This window comes from Macaca fascicularis, chromosome 11, assembly GCF_037993035.2.
Source record: "Macaca fascicularis isolate 582-1 chromosome 11, T2T-MFA8v1.1".
Classification (NCBI taxonomy): domain Eukaryota; kingdom Metazoa; phylum Chordata; class Mammalia; order Primates; family Cercopithecidae; genus Macaca; species Macaca fascicularis.
Genome location: NC_088385.1, coordinates 113,673,889 through 113,697,135, shown reverse-complemented (window position 1 = coordinate 113,697,135; position 23,247 = coordinate 113,673,889). Strand labels below are relative to the sequence as shown.

At 39.9% G+C, this 23,247-nt stretch overlaps 1 protein-coding gene across 22 annotated transcripts in view; it reads right to left on the bottom strand.

The window, feature by feature from the left end:
- The window catches only part of RIC8B (RIC8 guanine nucleotide exchange factor B), a 112,330-nt gene extending 89,083 nt beyond the window's left edge, over positions 1–23,247 (bottom strand). For 17 of the 22 annotated variants that reach the window (XR_012420569.1, XR_012420568.1, XR_010579570.2 and 14 more), the window contains exons 1-2: positions 23,028–23,247; positions 13,899–13,946 (exon numbers count right to left, since the gene is read on the bottom strand). Coding sequence is in view for 8 of the 22 variants with exons in the window: in XM_005572111.5 (XP_005572168.1) it covers positions 13,899–13,946; positions 23,028–23,111 (132 nt within the window). In the remaining 14 variants the exon portion in view is untranslated. Of the gene's footprint in view, positions 1–13,898; positions 13,947–22,428; positions 22,576–23,027 lie in introns of those variants that run through there. The other 5 variants (XR_012420570.1, XM_005572110.5, XM_045365849.3 and 2 more) reach the window with 3 other exon arrangements.

The following is a 23,247-nucleotide window of genomic DNA, read 5'->3' as shown; positions in this document are numbered from 1 at the left end:
AGAGGAGTTGAGAACAGTGGAAATATCTGGTCAGCCAGGAAGTTTCAGGTCCCTATGAGTTTTCCATGCATCAAAGATGTACAAATTTCTGCACTTTCCTCAGCATATGATCAACATGTGAAAGGAAGAAAAAAGCTAGCTACTGAGAAAAGGAAACCTTACATTTTTGACAACAAAAAATAAATGCGAGGCAACAAAAGGATCTGCAACAAGCCTAAGTGTTATAAGTCCAGTACTACACAGCTATCTTCTTCACTAGTTATTCTATTCATTCACTTACACTGGCAAGCATGATCTTCTGTTTTCTGTCAATGCTATAACTAGTTTAATGTCAAAGCTTTATATTCTCCATCAAATCTTACATTTTGGGTGCCTAAAATCAGGAAATAAATAGAATCGATTCATAAACTACACAACAGGTCAATCCAATTATTAATGAATGGCAGTATGGTGTAGCACATGGGTCTTGGAGCAAGGCTGCCTAAGCTTGAATCATGGCCTCCAACTTTCTTATTTTTGGCAAGTAATTTCTCTGCGTGCCTTTGTTTCGTCATCTGTAAAATAAGCAAAATTCTACCTACTTTATAGCTTTGTTGTGAGGATTAAATGTTAGTACCCAACAGTACTTGGAACTGATGGGCATAGAGGATACATAATCTACTACTATTTATTTTTAAAATAGCTTGAGATAAAATTCACATATTGTAAGGATCAACTTGTTAAAGCATGCAATTCAATGGTTTTTACTGTATTCACACTTGTGCAACCATCCTTATTATCTAATTTTAGAACATTCTCATCATCCCCAAAAGCTCAAGATACCTATTAGCAGTAACTCCTGATTGCCCTCTTCCTCTAGCCCCTGGCAACTATGAATCTACTTTGTCACCATAGATTTGCCTATTCTAAAATTTTAAGTTAATAAAATCATACAATCTGTGGCCTTTTAAGTGTCTGGCATCTTTCGTGTAGCATGTTTTCAAGGTTCATCCATGTTGCAGCAGCATCAGTTAGTTTATTCCTTTGTATGGTCAAATATTTCATTGTATAGATATAACACATTTTATTTATCCACTCACCAGGTGATGGGCATATTTACAACTTTTGGCAATTATGAGTAATGCCATGAATATTTGTGTACAAGTTTTCATGTGGATATATATTTCCATTGGAGTGCAACTGCTGCGTCATATGGTAATTATTCAACCTTTTGAGGATCCACCAGACTGTTTTCCAAAGTGCTGCATCATACTACATTCCCACCAGCAGTGTATGGGGATTTTGATTTCTTCCAGTTCTTGTCCACACTTGTTATCTTACTTTTTTGTTTTAGCCATCCTAGTGGGTATGAACTGATATTTTATGGTGGTTTTGATTTGTATTTCCCTGATGACTAATGATGTCAAGTATCTTTACTGACCATTTATATATCTTCTTTGGAAAAGTGTCTAGTCAGATCATTTGCCCGCTTGAAGATTGAGTTGCCTTTGAGTTATAAGAGTTATTTATATAGTCTAGATACATGTCTTTTATCAGACATAGGATTTGCAAACATTTTCTCCCATTCTGTGGGTTGTCTTTTTACTTTCATGATGGTATCTTTCAAAGCACAGAAGTATTTAACTTTGATGAAATCCAATTCATGTATTTTTTCTTTTATTACTTGTGCTTTCGGTGTTATCTCTAAGAATCCACTGCCAAATCCAGGGACATGATTTACCTTTATGTTTTCTCCTAAGAATTTTATGACTTTATTGCTTACATTTGGGTCTTTGATTCATTTGGAATTAATTTCTGTATACAGCATGAGGTAAGAATCCAGCTGCATTCTTTTACATGTGGCTACCTAAGTGTCACGGCACCATTTGTTAATATCTACATTTATACTCGTAACAATACCAGCTGCCTTGATTATTACTGCTTTGTAGCAATTTTTTCTTTTTAGACATGGGGGGTCTCACTATATTTCCCAGGCTGGTCTCAAACTCCTGAGCTGAACAGACCCTCCCACCTCGGCCTCCCAAAGTGCTGGGATTATAGGCGTGAGCCACTGCTCTTGGCCCTGCAGTAAATTTTAAAATAAGGAATTGTGAATCCTCTGAGTTTGTTCTTCCTTTCAAGTTTGTTTTGACTACCCTGTGTCAAAAATTCATATGAATTTTAGAACTAGCTTGTCAATTTCTACAAAGAAGCCATCTGGGTTTCTAAAAGAGATTGCTTTGAATCTGTAGATCAATATGAGGAGTACTGACATTTTAGCAATAGTAAGTCTTCTAATCCATGATCATGGGATTTTTTTCATTTATTTTAAGCTTCTCTAATCTCTTTTAACAATGTTTTACAGTTTTCAGAGTGTACGTATGAGTTATATCCTTAGTCATTGTTCTAGGGCTTAGCATATATGCCTTATTAGAATCAACTCCAGATTTATACTAATTCCAGCGAGATATAGAAACATTCCTATATAGCACTATTGATACAGGAGTTAAGAAGAAATTACTTAGGCAGATAGTGAGGGTATGGAAGTCCCTGGCAAGGTTTTCCTTTTAATGAAAAGCAGTCCCAAATTATTTTCCTTTCTAACAAAGAGCTGCAGACACACATGCTGGCAGTTGCGCCAATCATATTCAAGATGGTGGCTCCATCTTCCCTTCTCTTTGTCAGCCACATGTATATTAAGGATCAGACAAGATAGTGCTGGCCAATGGGAAAGTTCATTTGCATAAGAAGAAGAAGGTGGGGCAGCCAGCCTTCCCCACACTATGTAAACATCATACCTGATCAAACCAATCTGTGAGCCCTATGTCAATCAGACATCACCTCCTCAAATCTGACTATAAAATCTGGCACATCCACTGCTGGCTCCTTTTTCCTCTCAGAAGTCCCCTCTCTCTCACTAGAGAGAGAGCTGTTTTCCTTTCTCTTTCTTTTGCCTATTAGACCTCCGCTCCTAAACTCTTGGTATGTGTCCATGTCCTAAATTATCTTGGCGCGAGAAGACGAACCCTGGGTATTTACCCCAGACAACATAGCTACTTCACTATTCCCTTCCCCCTTTTTCTATACTATTATTGTTATATACATCTATAAACATTACAAATCCAATAACACATTATTATAATTATTACTTTACAATTTTGTCTTTTAAAGAAGCTAAAGGAGAACAAGTATACATTTATAGCTTTTGATATATTAGCCTTCTTATCTATCGTTTCTGGTTTTCTTGATTTGTTCTTGTGGATCCTAGTTACCATCTGGATTTGCTTCCTTAGTTCAATACAGCTTTGCTCCCATTCACCATTGTGCTGTTTTTGGCAAGTGTATTACATTTCTCTATATTATTGACTGAACAATACATTATATACATATTGTTTTATACAAATGCTTTTAAAATCAATCAGTTAAGAGAAAATAGCATAATTATGTATTCATACTGACTTTTACAATTACGTAATTAGCTTTACAGGTACTCTTTATATATTCATGTGGATTCAAAGTACTGTTTAGGGTTACTTGCTTTCAGTCTGAAAAACTTGTTTTAGTAAGTCTTGTAAGCTGAGTCAGCTAGCAACAAATTCTTTCAGTTTTTTATTTATCTGAAAATGTCTTTATCTCCCCTGCAGTGTTAAAAGATAGCTTTACTAGATATAGGATTCTTAGATGAGGTTTCTTCTTTAGGCACTTTGAAAATGTTATCCCACTGACTTACATTTCTGATGAGACGTCAGCTGTGAATCTTACTGACCTTCCCTTGTAGCGATGAGTCATTTTTCTCTTACTCTTTTCAAGATTTTCTCCTTGTCTTTGGCTTTTAGCATTTTTACTATGATACATTTATGCATCTCTTTGGGTTCACTGAACTTCCCGGATATGTAGGTTTCCAATAAATTTGGGAAGTTTTGAACCATTATTTCTTCAAATATATTTTTCTTCTCCTCTCTTTCTCTCTCCTCTCCTTCTGGTATTCCCGTTATGTATAGGTTGGTGTGTAAATGTTATTCCACAATTCTCTAAGGCTCTCTTCGTTTTTCTTTATTCTGTTCTTCGCCTTGAATATTCTCTATTGCTATATCTTCAGGTTTGCTTATTCTTTCTTCTGCCAATTCAGATCTACTGTTGAGCCCCTTCAGTGAATTTTTATTTCAGTTATTGTATTTTATTCAACTCCAGAATGTCTATTTGGCTCTTTTTAAAAATAATTTCTATCTCTGTATTGATTTCTCCATTTTATGTGACTTCATTACATCTGTTACTTCTTTAATCATGGTTTCCTTCAGCTCTCTGAATATATTTATAATGGCTACTTTGAAGTCTTTGTTAAATCCAACATCTGGTCACTCATACAAGCAGTTTTTGGTGCCTGCTTCCCTCCCCCACCCCCACCCCACCCTGTGGAAACTGGACATCTTGTAACAACTCTAGGTATTTGCACTCCCTTCCACCCACCTTCTCCAGGACTTGCTATTGTATTTGTTTATTTGTTTAGTGACTGGCCCAATTATCTTAGCAGTCTATTCTCCCTCTCCTTCCTCAAAGTGTGAAGCCCTAATGTTGCACCTCATGGGGCACACCACTGGGTATGCCCACAGCTGCCCTGGCATGACAGTGGATTTGGCAGGCCCCTCTGACTTTCTCTTTTCCTGACCACACACAGCTGTAATGTGTCACTAATTGCTGGTTGACTGATCAACTGTCTTCAAAAATGTCCTGGGGCAAAAATTGCTCCACAAACAGATCCAGTCTTTTGAAGGGATAGTTTCTCCCAGCTACCATTCTCCTCCTTTCTCTCCTCTAGCAGTCTAGCCCAGTTATCCCATTCCTCCTAGCAAAGTAGCTGGACTTTGGGTTAACCTGTATCTCCAATGACTGTGTTAATATTACCCCCAAGTGACTTTCATCACAACTTGCACCCTTAGGCATGAACTTCTCCATATTCTGTGCAAATGAAGTCAGTTCCTTTGAGGAGACATTCAGCACTCTCTTTTATAAGGTTTGCTTCTTCCCCTGGACAAAATTTCTGAGCCCTGGTGCTGATGTTGGGGGCAGAGACAATGGTATGCTTCTGTGTGACATCCCCACTTTAGGACTGACAACTCAATTGAAGTAAAGGTACAGCAACCCTAGATCTCCTTAGTTTGCTTTCCTGGGGTGGAACCACGTTCCACCACCACAATGACTGTGGCCTCAGTATTCTCAGCAGTGCCACACCCAAGGAACAGCTGCTATCCTATGAGGAAGGGCAGAATGGAAGGAGGGAAGACCCACCTCTCAGCTACACTTATCCAGAATTTAGTTTCAGCAACAGGTAGCTGGGGGCAGGATGAGAAATGCCAACATTCTGTCACTCCTGTGAAGACATCACTCCAACTGGGACTAGAGGGAAAGGAACCCTATATTCTTCCCTGTACCAGTTTGGAGAAGAGTTTCCATCTCACTTAGCCAAGAGAAGAGAGGGAGAACAGGTCTTGGTTCAAATAACACAGACTTTCACTTTCCTTGTTTTTTTTCCTTAGAGATAGGGTCTCACTCTGTCACCCATGCTGGAATGTAGTGGCATGATCATAGCTCACCACAGCGTCAGACTCCTAGACTCAAGCAATCCTCTCTCCTCAAGCCACCCAAGTAGCTGGGATTACAAGCGTGAGACACAGCATCCGGCCTACTTTTCTTACTTTTAGACTTTCTTGAATAGGTGTTTCTTCATTGACTCTATGCCTTTGGGACTATTTCCAGACTTTAAATGGTTGTTTTTAAAAATAATTTTTACCAGTTCCATTAGGGAGTAGATCTGTAGAGGTCCTCACACTGCCATGGCTGGAAGTGGAACTTCTTGATGAAATCTCTATATGAGAAAATGCACCTGAACCTCTAACGTACAAATCAGAGATAGTATTCTCATTATCCCAGGCAGAAATCTTAAAAAGTGATCCAAAGATCATGTATACACTGCCATACATATGGCTTACTAAGTCAGGACTGTCCTGTCCTTGCTTTCTAGATTTACTCCTCCAATGCCATGGCAAAACATCTAAAACTAAAAGTGGAATTTGGAATGAAGTTTAAATTGTTTTTTTGACCTACTGTGAGGCATTCATCCTGCCCTATGATACAACTTAGACCTTCTAAGTCAAGTCTTGTGTCAGATTCCAGCTGGAAAGGAACGTTAAAAAGTAAAAGGTATGGAGGCACTTTTGATATTCTGTGCAATTATTTTAAAGACATGAAGATGTTGAAAATTATTGGTTTGTGAGAACTGTACTTGCACTATGCATCAAAACATTCCCTCAAGCCAAGACATCAAATAAATTTTGAGTCAAATTTGCAAAGCATACAAAGCTTATTTTGTTTTAGTAAAAACTGGAGTGTGACAATTTCAAATGACCAAAATAAGGGCAAAAGGCTTTTAGAACAAGCATCCATTCCTCAAGCTATTCCAAAGCATGGATTCACAGTCTAGGATTAATGATTCTATCTTGGCACATATTCCTTGGGAGAATCTAATATAGAAATTTACCCATTCATTTTCTATAGTCCACAATGGCAAGCCTCGGCATGCATCTATAACTGAGAAAGTGCCAAACCAAACACCATGGACAAAAAGCCAACTTAGGAGCCAAGGCCTAACACAAGGCCAGGAATATAGGATTTACTGAAAAAATATTTGTGGATTACAGAGATCTCTAATATGCTAAATACATTCATGTCTGGGGGAAAAAAAGAAAAAAGTATTTGAAATGGCAGAATGAACTTTTGTGTTACTATATATTTCATTCCATAAACTGGCTCTGCAGATACTACCACCCTAAACTCAGTAAGTTTTTTATGCTCTCCCAAAAGGAATACGTAAGGTAATCAAGAAGGCCAATTTTAGAGAAAATATATGATTTGAAAAAAGAAGTATTAGTCCTTCGCTTACAACTCCAATCACACTATTGTAAGAGTATATTGTAATATAATTATATAATGAACCTATGCTTGTATCATTATAATCTATTGTAATATAAAAGAACAGTTTAAAAAACAGAAAAATATCCATAGTAATAACTATTCAGGTGGCTGCCATTTATCTCCTTGTCATCATTTTTTCTTTGTATGGTTTTTATCAGTTTTACATGGCTGTGATCATACTGTATGCATACTTTTGCATTGTATCCTGCTTTTTCAGTGAACAACATGAGCTGTGCTTGGGATTCTGCTTTATAGCTAAAATAATATACAACACAAAACCAAACAATATGTACAAGTCACAGGAATTGTGGCCTCCACTCACTCACCAAGTTCTTTTCATTCATTTAACAAGCATTTATTATAGGTGCCTATTTTGCTGAAAATATAAAGTAAGCCAGAGTTCTTGTCCTCAAAGAGCTTGCAATCTCAACTTGGCAATTACCTTATGGCTTCACAGAAATATGGGCTGTGTGAATTTGAAGGTAATAAACTATGCTTGATATTTGGTTACTTTTAACTTCACTCTTTTGAGGAAAATTACTATATACACAAAGATTTATCTCAGACTATTGAAATTTTCCACATTTGATAAGGTTGTATTCTTACATGCGAAAGAGCTGGAAATCTTTTAATCATTTTATAATATGTCTCTTTCAAAACTGATTGCAATTAGTACTCTTTATTGGTTTTGAGGTCAGTTTTGTTTTAAAGCTTTTCATTTAAGAGCTTTCATTTCCTCAACATGTGAATTTTCAGATTATTCATCATATCCTCCCCCCAATCCTACATATTTGCATGACATATTTGTTTATGTGCTGGTAGATAATCACAGCCTACCAATTTAGGTACAGAATATAAAGCAAATGCTTCAATAAACACAAGTGCTTATATCTAAGTATACAATGATCCGCATGCACCTGGAACTATTTGCATTATATGTACAAACATTAGCAGTTGTATCTGACTTTCCTTCTCTAGCAAAATTTAAGCACTTCTAGTTGGTAATTTCCTTTGCTATCTTCCAACTTAAGTCTAGTTACCTAAATGGTTTCTCAAAGTATGAAATGAGAGAAAACAAGGTACTGGATCATAATTTCAAGCCTTCTGAAATATATCTCAATGGTAATAAGAGGGAGCTATGGAGCAGTGAGCAGTGAAGGAGCTGCACATAATAGATAATCTGCTGTCTATGTAAGGCTGAACCCACTAGTGGTGTGAGTGTTAGCAAGCTGTCATTCACATGAGCCTCAGTTTCCTTATTCATAAGATAGGAATGGTGATATTCTTATCATACTTACAGCACTACCGGTAAGAGGCAAATCTTTGTAAAACTGCAAAACACTATATAAGTGTCAGGAATTAGGTCTAAGGATCATTAATTTATAATTATCTCCCAAAAAGCATAGAATAATCAAGTTGTTTTTTTTTTTGAAGGGCACTGTTACCTTACACTTACTTCTAAGTTGTCACAAATATTTTTCATATAAGGGGGGGTAGTGTTTTTCAAAGAGATAGCAATGTAGTTTACCAAAAAAAAAAGTCCTGCTGTTACTAAGTAGTTGTTGGCATAGAGCTCCAAAAACACATTTAGGAAAAAGAACTAGGGGAGTGATATGGTTTGGCTGTGTCTCCACCCAAATCTCATCTTAAATTGTACTCCCCTAATTCCCACATGTTGCGGGAGGCACCGGGTGGGAGATAATTTGAATCATGGGGGCGGCTTCCCCCAAACTGTTCTTGTGGTAATAAACCCATCTCATGAAAGCTGATGGGTTTATCTCATTCTCTCTTGCCGCCACCATGTAAGAAGTACCTTTTGCCTCCCATCATAACTTTAAGGCCTCCCCAGTCATGTGGAATTTTAAATCCAATTAAATTGCTTTTTCTTCCCAGTCTTGGGTATGTCTTTATTAGCAGTGTGAAAATGGACTAATATGTTAAGTTGGTACCAGTAGAGTGGGGTGTTGCTGAAAAGATACCCGAAAATATGGAAGCAATTTTGGAACTAGGTATCATCAGGCAGAGGCTGGAAGAGTTTGGAGGGCTCAGAAGACAGGAAAATGTGGGAAAGTCTGGAACCTCCTAGAGACTTGTTGAATGGCTTTGACAAAAATATTGATAGTGATAAGAATAAGGTCCAGGATGAGGTGGTCTCAGATAGAGATGAGGAACTTGTCGGGAAGTGGACCAAAGGTGACTCTTGTCATGTTTTAGCAAAGGGACTGGCGGGATTTTGCCCCTGCCCTAGAGATTTGTGGAACTTCGAACTTGAGAGAGATGATTTAGGATATCTGCAAAAGAAATTTCTAAGCAGCAACGCATTCAAGAGGTGACTTGGGTGCTGTTAAAAGCATTCCACTTTAAAAGGGAAACAGATTATAAAAATTTAGAAAATTTGTAGCCTGATGATGCAGTAGAAAAGACAAACCCATTTTCTGAGGAGAAATTCAAGCTGGAGCCAAATGTTAATCCCCAAGACAATGGGGAAAACGTCTCCAGGGCATGTCATAGGTCTTCATGCAGACCCTCCCATTACAGACCTGGAAGCCTAGGAGGGAAAAATGGTTTCATGGGCTGGGCCCAGTGTCCCCATGCTGTATGCAGCCTAGGGACTTGGTTCCCTGAGTCCCAGATGCTCCAGCCATTGCTAAAAGGGCTAAGGGACAGCTCAGCTCATGGTTTCAGGGGATGCAAGCCCCAAACCTTGGCAGCTTCCAGTGGTGTTGAGTCTGCGGGTGCACAGAAGTCAAGAATTGAGGTTTGGGAACCTCCACCTAGATTTCAGAAGATGTATAGGAAGGCCTGGATGCCCAGGCAAAAGTTTGCTGCAGGGGCAGGGCCCTCATGGAGAACCTCTGTTAGGGCAGTGCATAAGGGAAATGTGGGTTCAGAGCCCCCACACAGAGTCCCTACTGGGACACTGCCTAGTAGAGCTGTGAGAAGAGGGCCACCATCCTCCAGACCCCAGAATGGTAGATCACTGACAGCTTGCACCGTACACCTGGAAGAACCACAGACACTGAACACCAGCCTGTGAAAGCAGTCAGGTGTGGAGCTATACCCTGCAAAGCCACAGGCGCGGAGCTGCCCAAGACTATGGCAACCTACCTCTTGAATCAGCATGACCTGGATGTGAGACACGAAGTCAAAGGAGATCATTTTGGAGCTTTAGAATTTTACTACCTTGCTGGATTTCAGACTTGCATGGGCCCTGTAACCTCTTTGTTTTGGTCAATTTCTCCCATTTGGAATGGCTGTACTTACCCAATGCCTGTACCCCCATTGTATCTAGGAAGTAACTAGTTTGCTTTTGATTTTACGGGCTCATAGGCAAAAGGGACTTGCCTTGTCTCAGATGAGACTTTAGACTGCGGACTTTTGGGTTAACACTGAAATGAGTTAAGACTTTGCGGGACTGTTGGAAAGGTGTAATTGGTTTTGAAATGTGAGAACATGAGATTTGGAGGGACCAGGGACAGAATGATATGGTTTGGCTCTGTGTCCTCACCCAAACTTCATCTTGAACTGTACTCCCATAATTCCCACGTATTGTGGGAGGAGCATGGTGGGAGATAATCTGAATCATGGGGAGGTTCCCCCATACTGTTCTTGTGGTAGTGAATAAGTCTCACAAGATCTGATGGGCTTATCAGGGGTTTCCACTTTTGCATCTTCCTCATTTTTTTCTCTTGCCGCCACCATGTAAGCAGTGCCTTCCACCTCCCACCATGATTCTGAGGCCTCCCCAGCCACGTGCAATTCTAAGTCCAGTTAAACCTCTTTTTCTTTCCAGTCTCAGGTACATCTTAATCAGCAGTGTGAAAATGAACACAGGGAGCAAACGAATTGGGCAGTAATGTGAGTTCTTTTATTTTCTGAGTAGGCTTAAGGTACAGAAATGCCTATAATTCTCTATGTCTCTCCATTAAGAACTTGAAAAGCTTATTTAGGTATACATCCTTCTGAGCTGTGCAATAGTTCTGATGTTGAAGTCTAAAAAGAGTCTTAGGCATGAAAGAGTCACAAATGGTTTTAACCCCTGGAGACTTCACAGAAATGGATTTGTTTGCCGATGTTTTCCCATTAATGAAGATTACCTGACTAGGTCCCTAATGACATTTGTTTATAACAGACCTCCCAGGAAGCAGAAACCTACACACTATAACTGGTAATAAGCACTATACAGTAGTTACTCTCTCCAGAAATCTAAAACTCAGAAAAAGACAGTACTTTGAAAATGTTAGTTTTTTCTACTACCCTATTGGAAATAAACACATTGTATTAATAACTGTGTAAGAAATTTCTCCCTTTCACTTGAAATTTATATGGGGTAGGAGACTCTGTCTTAATATACTTATTTTGACCAGTAAAAGCACTACCAAAGACTCTAATGTCAGATTTCTAAGGCACCATGAATCTATGGATATAGTATGGATTTTCCCAATGAAATTAAATAGCAGCTGGCTTCCTAGCCTGAATACTTATCATGAATTTGTCAAACAACATGTTCTTTTTAACACCTTGCTTCTTTTTTTTTTCACTCTCTCATTAGCACATACAGTGAATCTCTTTTTTACTACATCATAATATTCCATAATGTAAATGAGCCATAGTTTCTTTAAACACTCCTTAAATGCTGGACACTTGTTTCCAATCTTTTGCTATTATGTACAATGTTTCAATGAATAACTTTGCTTACTTAGGGTTCAATCTATCTGCAGAATAGATTTCTAAAAGAGACACTGCTTGGTGAAAGAGTAAAATGCATCTGTAATTTTGGTAGACACTGACAGTTTCTTCTCCATAGGGACTGTGCCATTTTGGACTCCCATCAGATATATGAGTATTTATTTCCTAAAGACCATCTATAAAAATACACACTGGGCTGAATGTGGTTGCTCACACCTGTGATCCTAGGACTGTAGGAGGTCGAAGTGGGAGGATCCCTTGAGGCCAGCCTGAGCAACAGAATGAGAGCCTGTCTCTACAAAAAACTGAAAAATTAGCTGGGCATGGTGGCACGTACCTGTATTCCTAGCTACTCAGGAGCCTAAGGCAGGAGGATCACTTAAGCCCAAGAGTGTTACAGTGGACCATGATCATGCCACTGCACTTCAGCCTGGGCAACGAAACAAGATCTTGTCTCTGATTAATTTATATACTTTATACACACACACACACACACACACACACACACACACACACACACACAGAGACATAGAATACACATGCCTGGAGCTCAGCTCCCAAATCCTCACTCAGTAGATAAGAGATTGGGCCTGAGCAGGGCTATTTTGAAAAAGCTCTCCAAAGAGCATATCCCTGGTTGAGAATCCCTGTTGTAAAAGGTATTCTAGACTTGGTTACATTGTTCAAATTCAAAAGAAAGTCAGAGTTAAACCTTAATCTACAAAATTTATATTCCATGGTCACTCATCCAATAAATATTTTCTGAGTGCCTATTATGTGCTGGGAACTCCAAATGTCAAGTGTATAAAGATACCAGTGTCTAACATCAACAGATATATAATTAAGAAACAAGGCATAAATATTAATGTTAGAGATTTATACAGAGTATTATGAGAATATTGAAGAGGTACTTCACCTTAACTGGAATGTCAAAGGAGGCTTGTTGAAGGAGGTGCCCCTGAGGTGAGTAGGGATTCACCAGGTGAGAAAAAGAAGGGGTGTACAAGAGGGAGAGAGCATTCTAGGTAGAAAACAATATACTGCAAAAGTAGTAAGCAAGAAACAGAAGGGATGCGGATGTGTGTGTAACTGGAAACATTTTCTAGTCCTAAAACATAAAATACAAGGGAGAGAAAAGAAATAAGCTGTGAAAGTAGGCATATAGCAGATCACTGAGCACCCAGCATGTCATGTTAAGAAGCTTGACGTTTATTCTGTAGGCAAAGAAAGTCACTGAAGGGATAGATGAAGGGTTTTAAGGCTAAGGATGACATGGTCAGATTGCTATTTTAGATTTATGGATGCCAATCTATTAGAAAAGCATGTAATTGGAAAATGAAAGAACAGTCAGGAAACTGATGCAGTAATCAGATGTAGGCCTGAATTAGGGCAGAGGTTATGGAGAAAATGGATGGAAGAAATCTGAAAAGGTAAAATGAGCAGGACACTGATATTAGATATGGGGATACAGGTGAACGGAGGAGTGATTTCAAGGCACTGTCAACCCAATATTCGCAAAATACTGAATTTAAGCTATTTTTCTAGCAGCAGTGATAGATTTACACTCATTCAGTCATACTGTCTTGTTTGATTTTGGCATTTGTATGGCCAAGGATAGATGTATGGAGTACAGCAAGACACAAATGCAGGGCCGGGCATGGTAGCTCACACCTGTAATCCCAGCACTTTGGGAGGTTAAGGCAGGAGGATCACTTAAGGCCAGAAGTTCAAGAGACCAGAATGGGCAACATGATGAGACCCCAACTCTACAAAAAATTTAAAGATGGGCATGGTGGTGTGTGCCTGTAGTTCTAGCTACTGGGAGGCTGAGGCAGGAGGACTGCTTGAGCCCAGGAGTCTGGGGTTACAGTGAGCCACTGCACTCCAACCTGGGTGACAGAGTGAGACCTTGTCTCAAGCTAAGCTTTACAATATTAGCAATGGATTTTGGGCAACGTGGAGCCTTGCCACTAAACAGTCAGTCTTTGGGAGTGAGTAGATCTGGGGGGAGTCTCCTCTGAATCCCTCCACTCCTGATTTATACAAGTGTAAATAGTCCTGTGAGGACAAAGGAGGAAAGAGTTACATGTAACCCAAACTAAACCTAACCTAACCTTTCTTCTCAGGGTTCCTAAAAACAAAATGAAGGGAAACAAGAAACCAATCAATAACCATCAGATGAAAACATGACCACTGCTTAGAAAGTCCATGAATGAAATACACACACACATAAACATTCACAGAGTAACACCAAGGCTTACCTTTCTTTTATCTTCATCTGTTGATTCAAATTTGAAAGTAGCCCTATGCTGAGGGGGGAAAAAAGGGAAACAATGTCATTTTAAATACATGTATTTTTTAATTTTGGCTATGTTTAATAGTATCTAAAATAATGTCCCTGTAAAAAATGTTGCCTTCCCATATCTCAATATTCTTATTAAAGTAAGGGAGACAGGCATGTAAACAAATAGTTATAAAGCAGTGTGAAAAGACTACAGCAGAAATATACACAAAGGAGCACAGCGAACCAAGCCACTAACTGCCCAGGAAAATCCGGAATGGCTTTCACAGAATACAGAATATTTGTGCTGGATCTCGAGGGATAAACAGGAGTTTGCCAGAGGCAAATGGAATGCAATCCAGGAACAAAAACAAAGGCTCGAATGTGTGAAACTATATTATATATTTGTGAAATAAGCAACTTTGTGAGACTGGAACACAGGACATATGTTTGGGGTGGGGCATGGAGGAAGATGAGAATGGAAAAGTAGACTGGACGGTGATTTGGAAGGGCCTTCCAACGTTGCTGAGTTTATACTTTCTTTTTCATATGCAAAAAGAAATCATCAGAGAATTGTGGATAGGGAAGACTTGATAGTTCGATATTTCAGAAAAATAGTTCAATAAGAATAAGAGTTTAAATCATGGTGGCTCTACCGCTTACTAGCTGTGACCCTGAGCAAGTAAACTCTCTGGAACCGGGCTTCTCATCTGAAAACAGGGGGTACCTAGTTCACAGAGAGATCGTGACAGTTAAAAAAGCTAAGGCATGTATATAAAGCACGATCTCATTGCTGGCAAGTAGGAATACTCAGTAAATATTTGGGTTATAATGATGATGATGCCAATGATTATGAGGAAAAAATAACTAGAACGGCAGAGAGTGTCATGACTCTTCTGCAATGATTGGCAATACTATATTTTCTACTCTGTAGCTGAAGTAAAGGAGAATAGAAGACAGAATAAGTTGGCTTGCCCATGATCACAGAAAGAACAGTGGTACCCCAAAAATAGAGCGCAGAATTCCTCATTCTCCTCTGAAGTTTTATTCAGGAGAACCGAGTACTCTTAAGAATTCTAAGCCTTCCTACTAAAAAAAAAATCTCCACCGAAAATCTCTCTACTTCTTTTCTCTTTCTCTCATTAGCCACACTGACAAATATTTACTGGCAACCCACCAGGAGTGAAGTACACTAAGTACTAAAGATATCATCATTACAGGTGGTTCTGTGTTGACATCTTTGTAGAAGCAGCCATTTTTTAAATTAAAGAAGATGGAGAAATGTTGGCAGAAAAGAAGTTCTGAATGTAAGAAATGATCAGAGGGAAGACTCAGAGGTAGGAGACAGTGGCTATTTGAGGGAGGGAGGCTGCCTCGAATATGGATACAAAACAATTAAAATGAATGAAGTCAGGTGGTAAGGGCATGGATTTTAAAATTTATACCTGAACTGGCAAATAGGTGACAGGCAACCAGGGGAAGACTATGACGGAGGTGTGACCAGCATTCTGGAAGAACATTTCAGGCAGTAGCTCACAGGCCAGATTAAAGGAAAGCAAGACTAAGGACATAATGCCCTGTGAAGAATGGACATCAATAATCCAGGCATGATACTCCTGGTGGCAGTATAAACTGACATAAATCTTAAAAGAGAAAGTGATTTGGCAACAACACATATTACAAGCCATAAAAATATTCATACTCTTTGACCCAGAACTCCTACTCCTAGGAATTTATCCTACTGATCTAGAAGGAGAGAATAATTATATGTGTATCACTGCAGTGTCATCCAATATTGTGGAGGAAAAAAAGCGAGAACTGGAATAACCAACAGGAGACTGACGGAATGTTGTGCATGTGACAATATTCTATTATACATATTATATTCACCTGACAAAATATTATGTACCAATTTTTTAAAAAGAAGACTCATTGTTGGTATATTGTTTTCATAATTAAAAAAAATAAAATGGATAAGTATGAATAAAGAGTAAGAAAAAGAAGGAAGGAGGAGAGGAAAGAAAGATTGTAAATCTGAGGGCCATACTTAGAAATGTATAGACCTGAGGTTTAGTGAAAATTAACATTAGACTTAAAAGTGCCAGATTATCAGATTAAAGTTGTAAACTAAAGTTTCATAAAGGTTCAATACAAATGAAAATAATTGCACTAAGAAACCAAGAAAGCCTATTTTTTTGCCATTATAAGTAAAATGCTAATTCCATAAATTATCTGGAATAAATGTACCTACTTGTTAATATATATAATGGTTCTTCTAAACTTTTTTTTGGCATTTGTGGTAAGGGGACAGAAAAATAAATTGTCTTTTGGAAAGACACTCAGTAAGTTATAAAAGTGTCTTTTATACAGTTCCTATGTAGAATTAATCTTTTAAGGTGGGAATTCAGAACAGTACCAAGGTCTAATTATTCTGTTGCTCTTAATTAGAAAATATAATGGTATGTGAGGCACTACAAATTGAATCTGGAATGTGCCAATCTATTCAGAAGCTCAAACCTCTAAGACTGTTTGGATCCAATAGATGTTGGCTTCTATAAACCTGGGTTCTTTTATCCAACTTAGATCATACTTAATTTATTCAGTACCCCATCTTTATTCTCTCCCCTTTCTAAGGCTGAAATGGGGAAAAAGAAAACAAGCATTTCCAGCTGTACATGTATTTCCTAGCCAAGACTCGGCCATCTCACCTTCTTTACTTGCTTAATTTCCAGAGAAAAAGGAGCAAAAAAATCAAATATAAAGAGTTAAACTGGTTGGGCATGGTGGCTCACACCTGTAATCCTAACACTTTGGGGGGCCGAGGTGGACAGATGGCTTGAGCCCAGGAGTTTGAGATCAGCCTGGGCAACACGGCAAAACCCCATTTCAAAAAAAAAAAAAAAAAGAGTTAAACCATTGTTCAATTTAGAGACCAAGCAAGCTAACAACTCAGTGACACACCAGACTCATTATGACTCTCACCGCAGGTTTCATACCCTATGAATCAGCTCTAAAAAACTCAGGATCAGGAGTCGGACAACCTTGAGTTTGAGTCCAGTCTTACTGCTTACTAAAAGTGTAAACTTGGCCAAGTTATTCAACTTTACTACCTATATCAAGTTTTCCTTATCTTTTTATAAGCATGGCACCTTGCACATAGTAGTGTTCAATGGCTACTACTGTTATTGTTGAATAACCTATGGTGTGGTGTCTGGCCAAATATTGACCTATTAGAGAGCTAGGAGTAATTTCATAGATTTCTAAAGATACACTCAAACAGTACTACTACACGGGAATAAACCTAATTGGGGTGGTGTGTGTTGTGCTGTTTCATGAACAGAGATTGCTTCTATAACTAAAAATCAGAAACAGATTAGATAACATAATCTGGACATAGGAACAAAGTATAACAAAGGAACAGCCCACTAAACATGCTTCTCTGCAAAAACCCACAGAGTGAACTCAAAGAGTCAGAGCTCAACTTCCAAAGTAGAAAACAAAAAGTCCTCTTACATGGTCCTGGATATTTACATATTTTATTCAAATGTAGAGGCTATATTTATAGAACTGTCCCAATATTAGGTTTCTATCAATCAGGTTCTTCTAGCACATGAATTAAGACCTCACTGCAAGCAGTCTTGTTTTCTTCTCCTATGAGGACTACTACTAGAGACCTAGCTAGCTGTCTGTATCTTAAATACCTTTCATTTGGCCAAAAACTTGCCATACTTCAAAACTGGAATCCTGTTGGAATTTGCTATGTATGCAGTAATCATACGTCCAGGTGGCCTGTAGGGCCACCAAGCCACTTCTCTGGTTATCATCATAGTTGATGAGTCATCTATTAAACGAGGGGGTTGGGCCCTATTAACTTTGAGTTTCCTCTAACATAAAATATCCTGTGATGTAAGGAATCCAGGTATGGAGGTATGATACTACTCCATACCTCAGGGCCCTTAGTCACAGTTTGTTGTTGATAATCATGATAATGGTGGCAACTAATCTCTCTACTAAATCTGTTATTAGAGAAGGCCTGAGGTCTGGGCACTGTGCCTCACGCCTGTAATCTCAACACTTTGGGAGGCTGAGGCCCAGAAGTTCAAGACCAGCCTCCAGCCTAGGCAACATGGTGAGATCCCCATCTCTAGAAAAAAAAAGAACAGGCCTGTGGGGAGCAAGAGCTTGAACAGTCTAGACTAGAATGATACATACTTCCCCAAATTAACAGTTCATTCTATAACTAAAGTGGAGGTGATTAGGACTCAACAGTAGCCAAAGGATTCTGTATCTGTGGATTCAACCAATCATGGCTTGAAAATATTTGGGAAAAAAAAAATTGTGCCTGTGTTGAACAAGTGCAGGCTTTTTTTTCCTTGGCATTATTCCCTAAATAATACAGTCCAACTATCTGTATAGCATTCACATTGTATTATGTATTATAAGTAATCTAGAGATTATTTAAAGTATATACGAGAGGCCAGGCACAGTGGCTCACGCCTGTAATCCCAACACTTTGGGAGGCCCAGGTGAGCGGATCACTTGAGATCAGGAGTTCACCACCAGCCTGGCCAACATGGTGAAACTCTGTCTCCACTAAAAGTACAAAAATTAGCCAGGCATGGTGGCGCACATCTGTAGTCCCAGCTACTCGGGAAGCTGAGGCAAGAGAATCACTTGAACCTGGGAGGCGGAGGTTGCAGTTAGCCGACATCAAGCTACTGCACTCCAGCCTGGGCGACAGAGCAAGACTCTGTCTCCAAAAAAAAAAAAAAAAAGTATATAGGAGGATATGTCCAGCCGGGCTCAGTGGCTCACGCCTGTAATCCCAGCACTTTGGGAGGCCAAGGCGGGCAGATCACCTGAGGTTGGGAATTCGAGACCAGCCTGACCAACATGGAGAAACCCTGTCTCCACTAAAAATACAAAATTAGCCGGGCATGGTGGTGCATGCCTGTAATCCCAGCTTCTCAGCAGGCTGAAACAAGAGAATCACTTGAACCCAGGAGGCGGAAGTTGTGGTGAGCCAAGATCGCGCCATTGCACTTCAGCCTGGGCAACAAGAGCAAAACTCCATCTCAAAAATAAAAAAAAAAAGGAAGGTGTGCCCAGATTATATGCAAATACTATAGTGTTTTTTATCAGGGACTAAAGCATTCAAAGATTTTGGTATTGACAAGATTCTGGTATGCACAGGAGATCCTGGAAGCAATCCCCTTTGGATATTGAGGAATAACTGTAGTATACCACTCCTGAAAAAGAAACTTTTTCTGTGCTCAAAAACACAGAAGAGACAGGGTAAAGGCAACATAGCCCTGCAAAAAGATCCCTGGATATGGAATCTGAAGACCAGGTCTGCCATTTCCTAGGAATTAATATAAGATGACACACGAAATGTGAAAATGCTTGGGATAATACATAGCACATAGCAGGTACTCAATAAATGTTAACAGGTGAATTTAGAGAGAAAAACAACTAACTGCTCCACCCATTAAACAAACAAACAAACAAACAAACAAAAACACTTGCCTATGCTGAGACCTATGCTCTGTTATGCCCTTGACAAACAGACAAGTTTCATTCTTTCCGGGATAGATAGATCTTTCCTCTCTCCAAGATAACAAAGGTCGGTGAATGAAGCAAGAAGGTTTGGAAATGAGAGTCTATATATATAACACAGTAGAAATTAGATGTTTCCTGGAGCCCGACAGGTATCTCGGAAAGTGGTACAAAGTATTTTGCTACCCATTAGAAAAAGAAGGGAAAGAATGGAGCATTATTTCCAAATTTTAATATTGTGCTATGCCAACTCATGCCACGTTTAATTTTTTTGTTCAAAGCTAACAGTTACGGAGTGCCTCCTCAGTGGCAGGCACTGTTCTGTATGCTTTACACATGTAACTCATTTAATCCTGATAACAAGCCTATGATATAGTTACTATTATTATCTCCATTTGGCAGATGAGGAAACTAAGCCACAGCAAAGTTAAGTAACTCATCTTAGGGCCACACAAGCCATTAAGTTGAGGATCAGTGGCCAAGTTGGCTCTGGCCACACCTTTTAGGTACCCTGGTTATTATAACTGTAACTTACTGAGTGCTTCCTAGCTGCATTGTGCCCAGTGTTGGCATTACATTTCATTTAATGTAATCCTCACGATAATTTAAGAGAATGGTGATATTATCCCTATTTTACAGATAAGGCAACTGAGATTCACAGGCTTAATATAATTTATCCATAGTCATAAAGCTAATAAATGGCAGAGTTGGGATTTGAACCAAGTTTATCTGATGCCAAATCCCACCACCTTTCCACTATATTTGACTGCCTCCTTTCAAGGACTAGCTTTATTAGAGGAATAAGGTAGCACAAAGAACCTCTCCACTGCTCTCCCAAACAATGAACCAGTCTCTCTCCACAGCATTCATTTCTCTCTGTTGGACTCCTCAATGCCCTATGATCACCTCATAATCCAAACAGTTCTCAAATCCGTTTTTCCAGACAAGGAAACTCAAGTATATGGTACCCAACTATTTTTTTGAGGGTTCCAAATTCCATATACCACAGAGCTGGGCAATTTAAATCCACCTCCCCATTCTTACTGCCTGAACCACTGTGATCATACATTCACTTCCTATTCATCTGCTCTCAAAATCTCTCCCTTCGAGGGGCACAACCTCACTGCAGTATGATGCTCAGCCATTTTCTTTGTACTATAATCAGCCCTACTATACTGGCCCTACTATAGTCAGTATTAAATATGAGAGATTTCTGGCCAGGCACGGTAGCTTACACCTATAATCCCAGCACTCTGGGAGGCCAAGGTGAGAGCATTGCTTGAGCCTAGCAGTTTGAGAGCAGCCCGGGCAACATAGTGAGACCCCATCTCTACAAAAAATGAATTTAAAAAGTTAGCCCAGTGCTGTGGCACACACCTGTAGTCCAGCTATGTGGGAGGGGCAGCGGGGAGGAGATGGACGCTGCAGCGAGCCATGATCACACCAGTGCACTCCAGCCTGGGCGACAGATACAGACCCTATCTCCAAAAAGGAAAAAGAAGGGAGTGCTTTCTTCTGAAAGAGCTAACTGACCCAATTCACATCTAGTCAGAGCACTCTCAGGCTTGATCCTAAAATTACAAGTGTTTGGGAATTTTCTGAAACACTTCAGATACCACCTTAAGCAAGACACACCATGCAAAACAACCTTAAAAACATTCGCAATACAAAAGGGGAGCTGGAGATGTTCAGGTTTTAAGCTCTGACAGCACCTGGCCAGGAGTGGTAAGCAGATACCAATCTGGAGGGAGACCAACGAGAAGAGATAAATTGGAGGAAGCAAATCTGGAATCTAATTAGTTTAGCCATAAAGGGAAGGAGAAATATTAAAGAAGGTGATTATATTCAGTTGAAGGTTTTTCCTCCTTCCTCCCCACAGAAACAAATTCCTATTTATTGCTGGGTATCTGGCATATAATAAGTGCTAAATAAACATTAGTTGATTCAACAAATGGCCAAGTTCTCTGTTGTATTTCTTGCTTCTGAAAATCAGTTTGAAGCTGCCTCATGCCTTTTCTGGAAAGCAGTAATAAATCGAGTTAAATCATTATAATCTCCACAATATGTACAACTATGCATTAAATGAGTTATTCCTAAATTAGACAGACATGTTCAACAGTAAAGCATATCAGAAAGTGAGGGAGCTAAGATATGAATAGAGAGAACCTGTGTATCCTCCCAAGGAAAGCAACACAGTACGGTAGAAAGAGCGCTGGACTTGGAGTTGGAACACCTAAATTCAAATCTCAGCTCTATCTCTCAGGGGCTGTGTGGACTTGGGACCACATTATCATCCTAAATTTTATCATTTGTGAATTGGGGAATACCATCACTCTCCTCACAGGATTGTTGGGAAGATTAAACGGGAATTCAGCCGCCAGCATGCCATTTCTGCCCCGGGTGGAAAAGATTCAAAAATAAGACACAAATTGTCAATAATACAAAGTGGATGGATGCTGTGGCGGGCACAAAGCAAACACTGAAGGGGAGATGATGTACGGGGGCAAAGGAAAGAAAAACATTAACAGTTAGGTTGTGACTTAGTGTTGGGTTTGTTTTCACAGAAGGGAGTCGCCAGTCATTCCTATAAAGCAGTCTTCTAAACCAAAGGATAAAGGTGTGGCAGGCTATCTTTTGAAGTAAGCATGTAAAATTCCTGGAAGGAAAAGTAATGAAGAGCTAACGGTTCTTAGAAAGAGGTTCAGAGAAGTGACTGGGATTTATAATAAGATACTTTTTTACAGCAGAGTTGTAAAGTGGAAAGAACTAAACTGGAATACCAGCTCCAAGTATGACCTTGGGCAAGTTATTTAACCAATCTAGAGTCTCAATTGCAAAATGCAGATAATACCTCACAGGATTGCTGTAAGATTAAATGAGATAATGGATAGGAAAGCTGTTAATGCGATACAAATAGTAGGTATCATTAGGAGTTACATTCTCCACCCACTTACAACATTATATGTCCATGACCTTGGGCGTGATTTCAGCTCTTTGCACCTCGGTTTCCTCATCTATAAAATGGGGAGGATGATACCATCTACCCTATAAACACTGTGAGGATCAAAGGAGACCACAGATGAGACATCAATGCCTTGAGAACCGTACAGTGCAAAAGGTATAGAAAGAACTGCCATCGTTGCTGATACGTTTTATACATGTCAAGGGCCGTATTTATGCAGGGAAGCATGTATTTTTATACCGTACAGGTGAGGAAGCCTCGCATGCATTTATGCATCCAGGAGTGAGGCACGGGGCACAGATGCACATCTATGGATTCCGGGGGTGTGACTTGCACGCTTGAGAGGAGGACCGGAGGTCAAGCTGCTGGGCCAGGAATCAGAGGAGTGGGCGCTAGAGTGGGGATAGTGGGATGCAGGATGCACGGATGGAAAAGGCTGGGGGCACAAACACGCATGCCCAAGCCGGAAACGTTTTCGGGGGAGAGCAATGCGCATCCCCGGAATGAAGGGGGTGGGGAAGGATGCGATGTGCAAGCACGGAGGGCGGCCCGGGGGTGCGATACCGCACGCCCGGAGCCAGGACTCTTTACCTTGTCGCTGTAATCCCTCAGGACCCGCTCGATAGCCCCCGCTTCGCCGGCCCGGACGATGTAGAGGGCGCGCTCCTCATCCATGGCCGCAGGTGCGGGGGAGCCGCGGCCGCTCTGCGCGCCCAAGCCGCTGCCTCCAGGTAAACGCCTCGCGCCCCCGCTCGCTCCTTCCCAGCTTCCTTCCTTCCCTCCTTCCCTCCCTCCCTCCTGCCTCCAACCC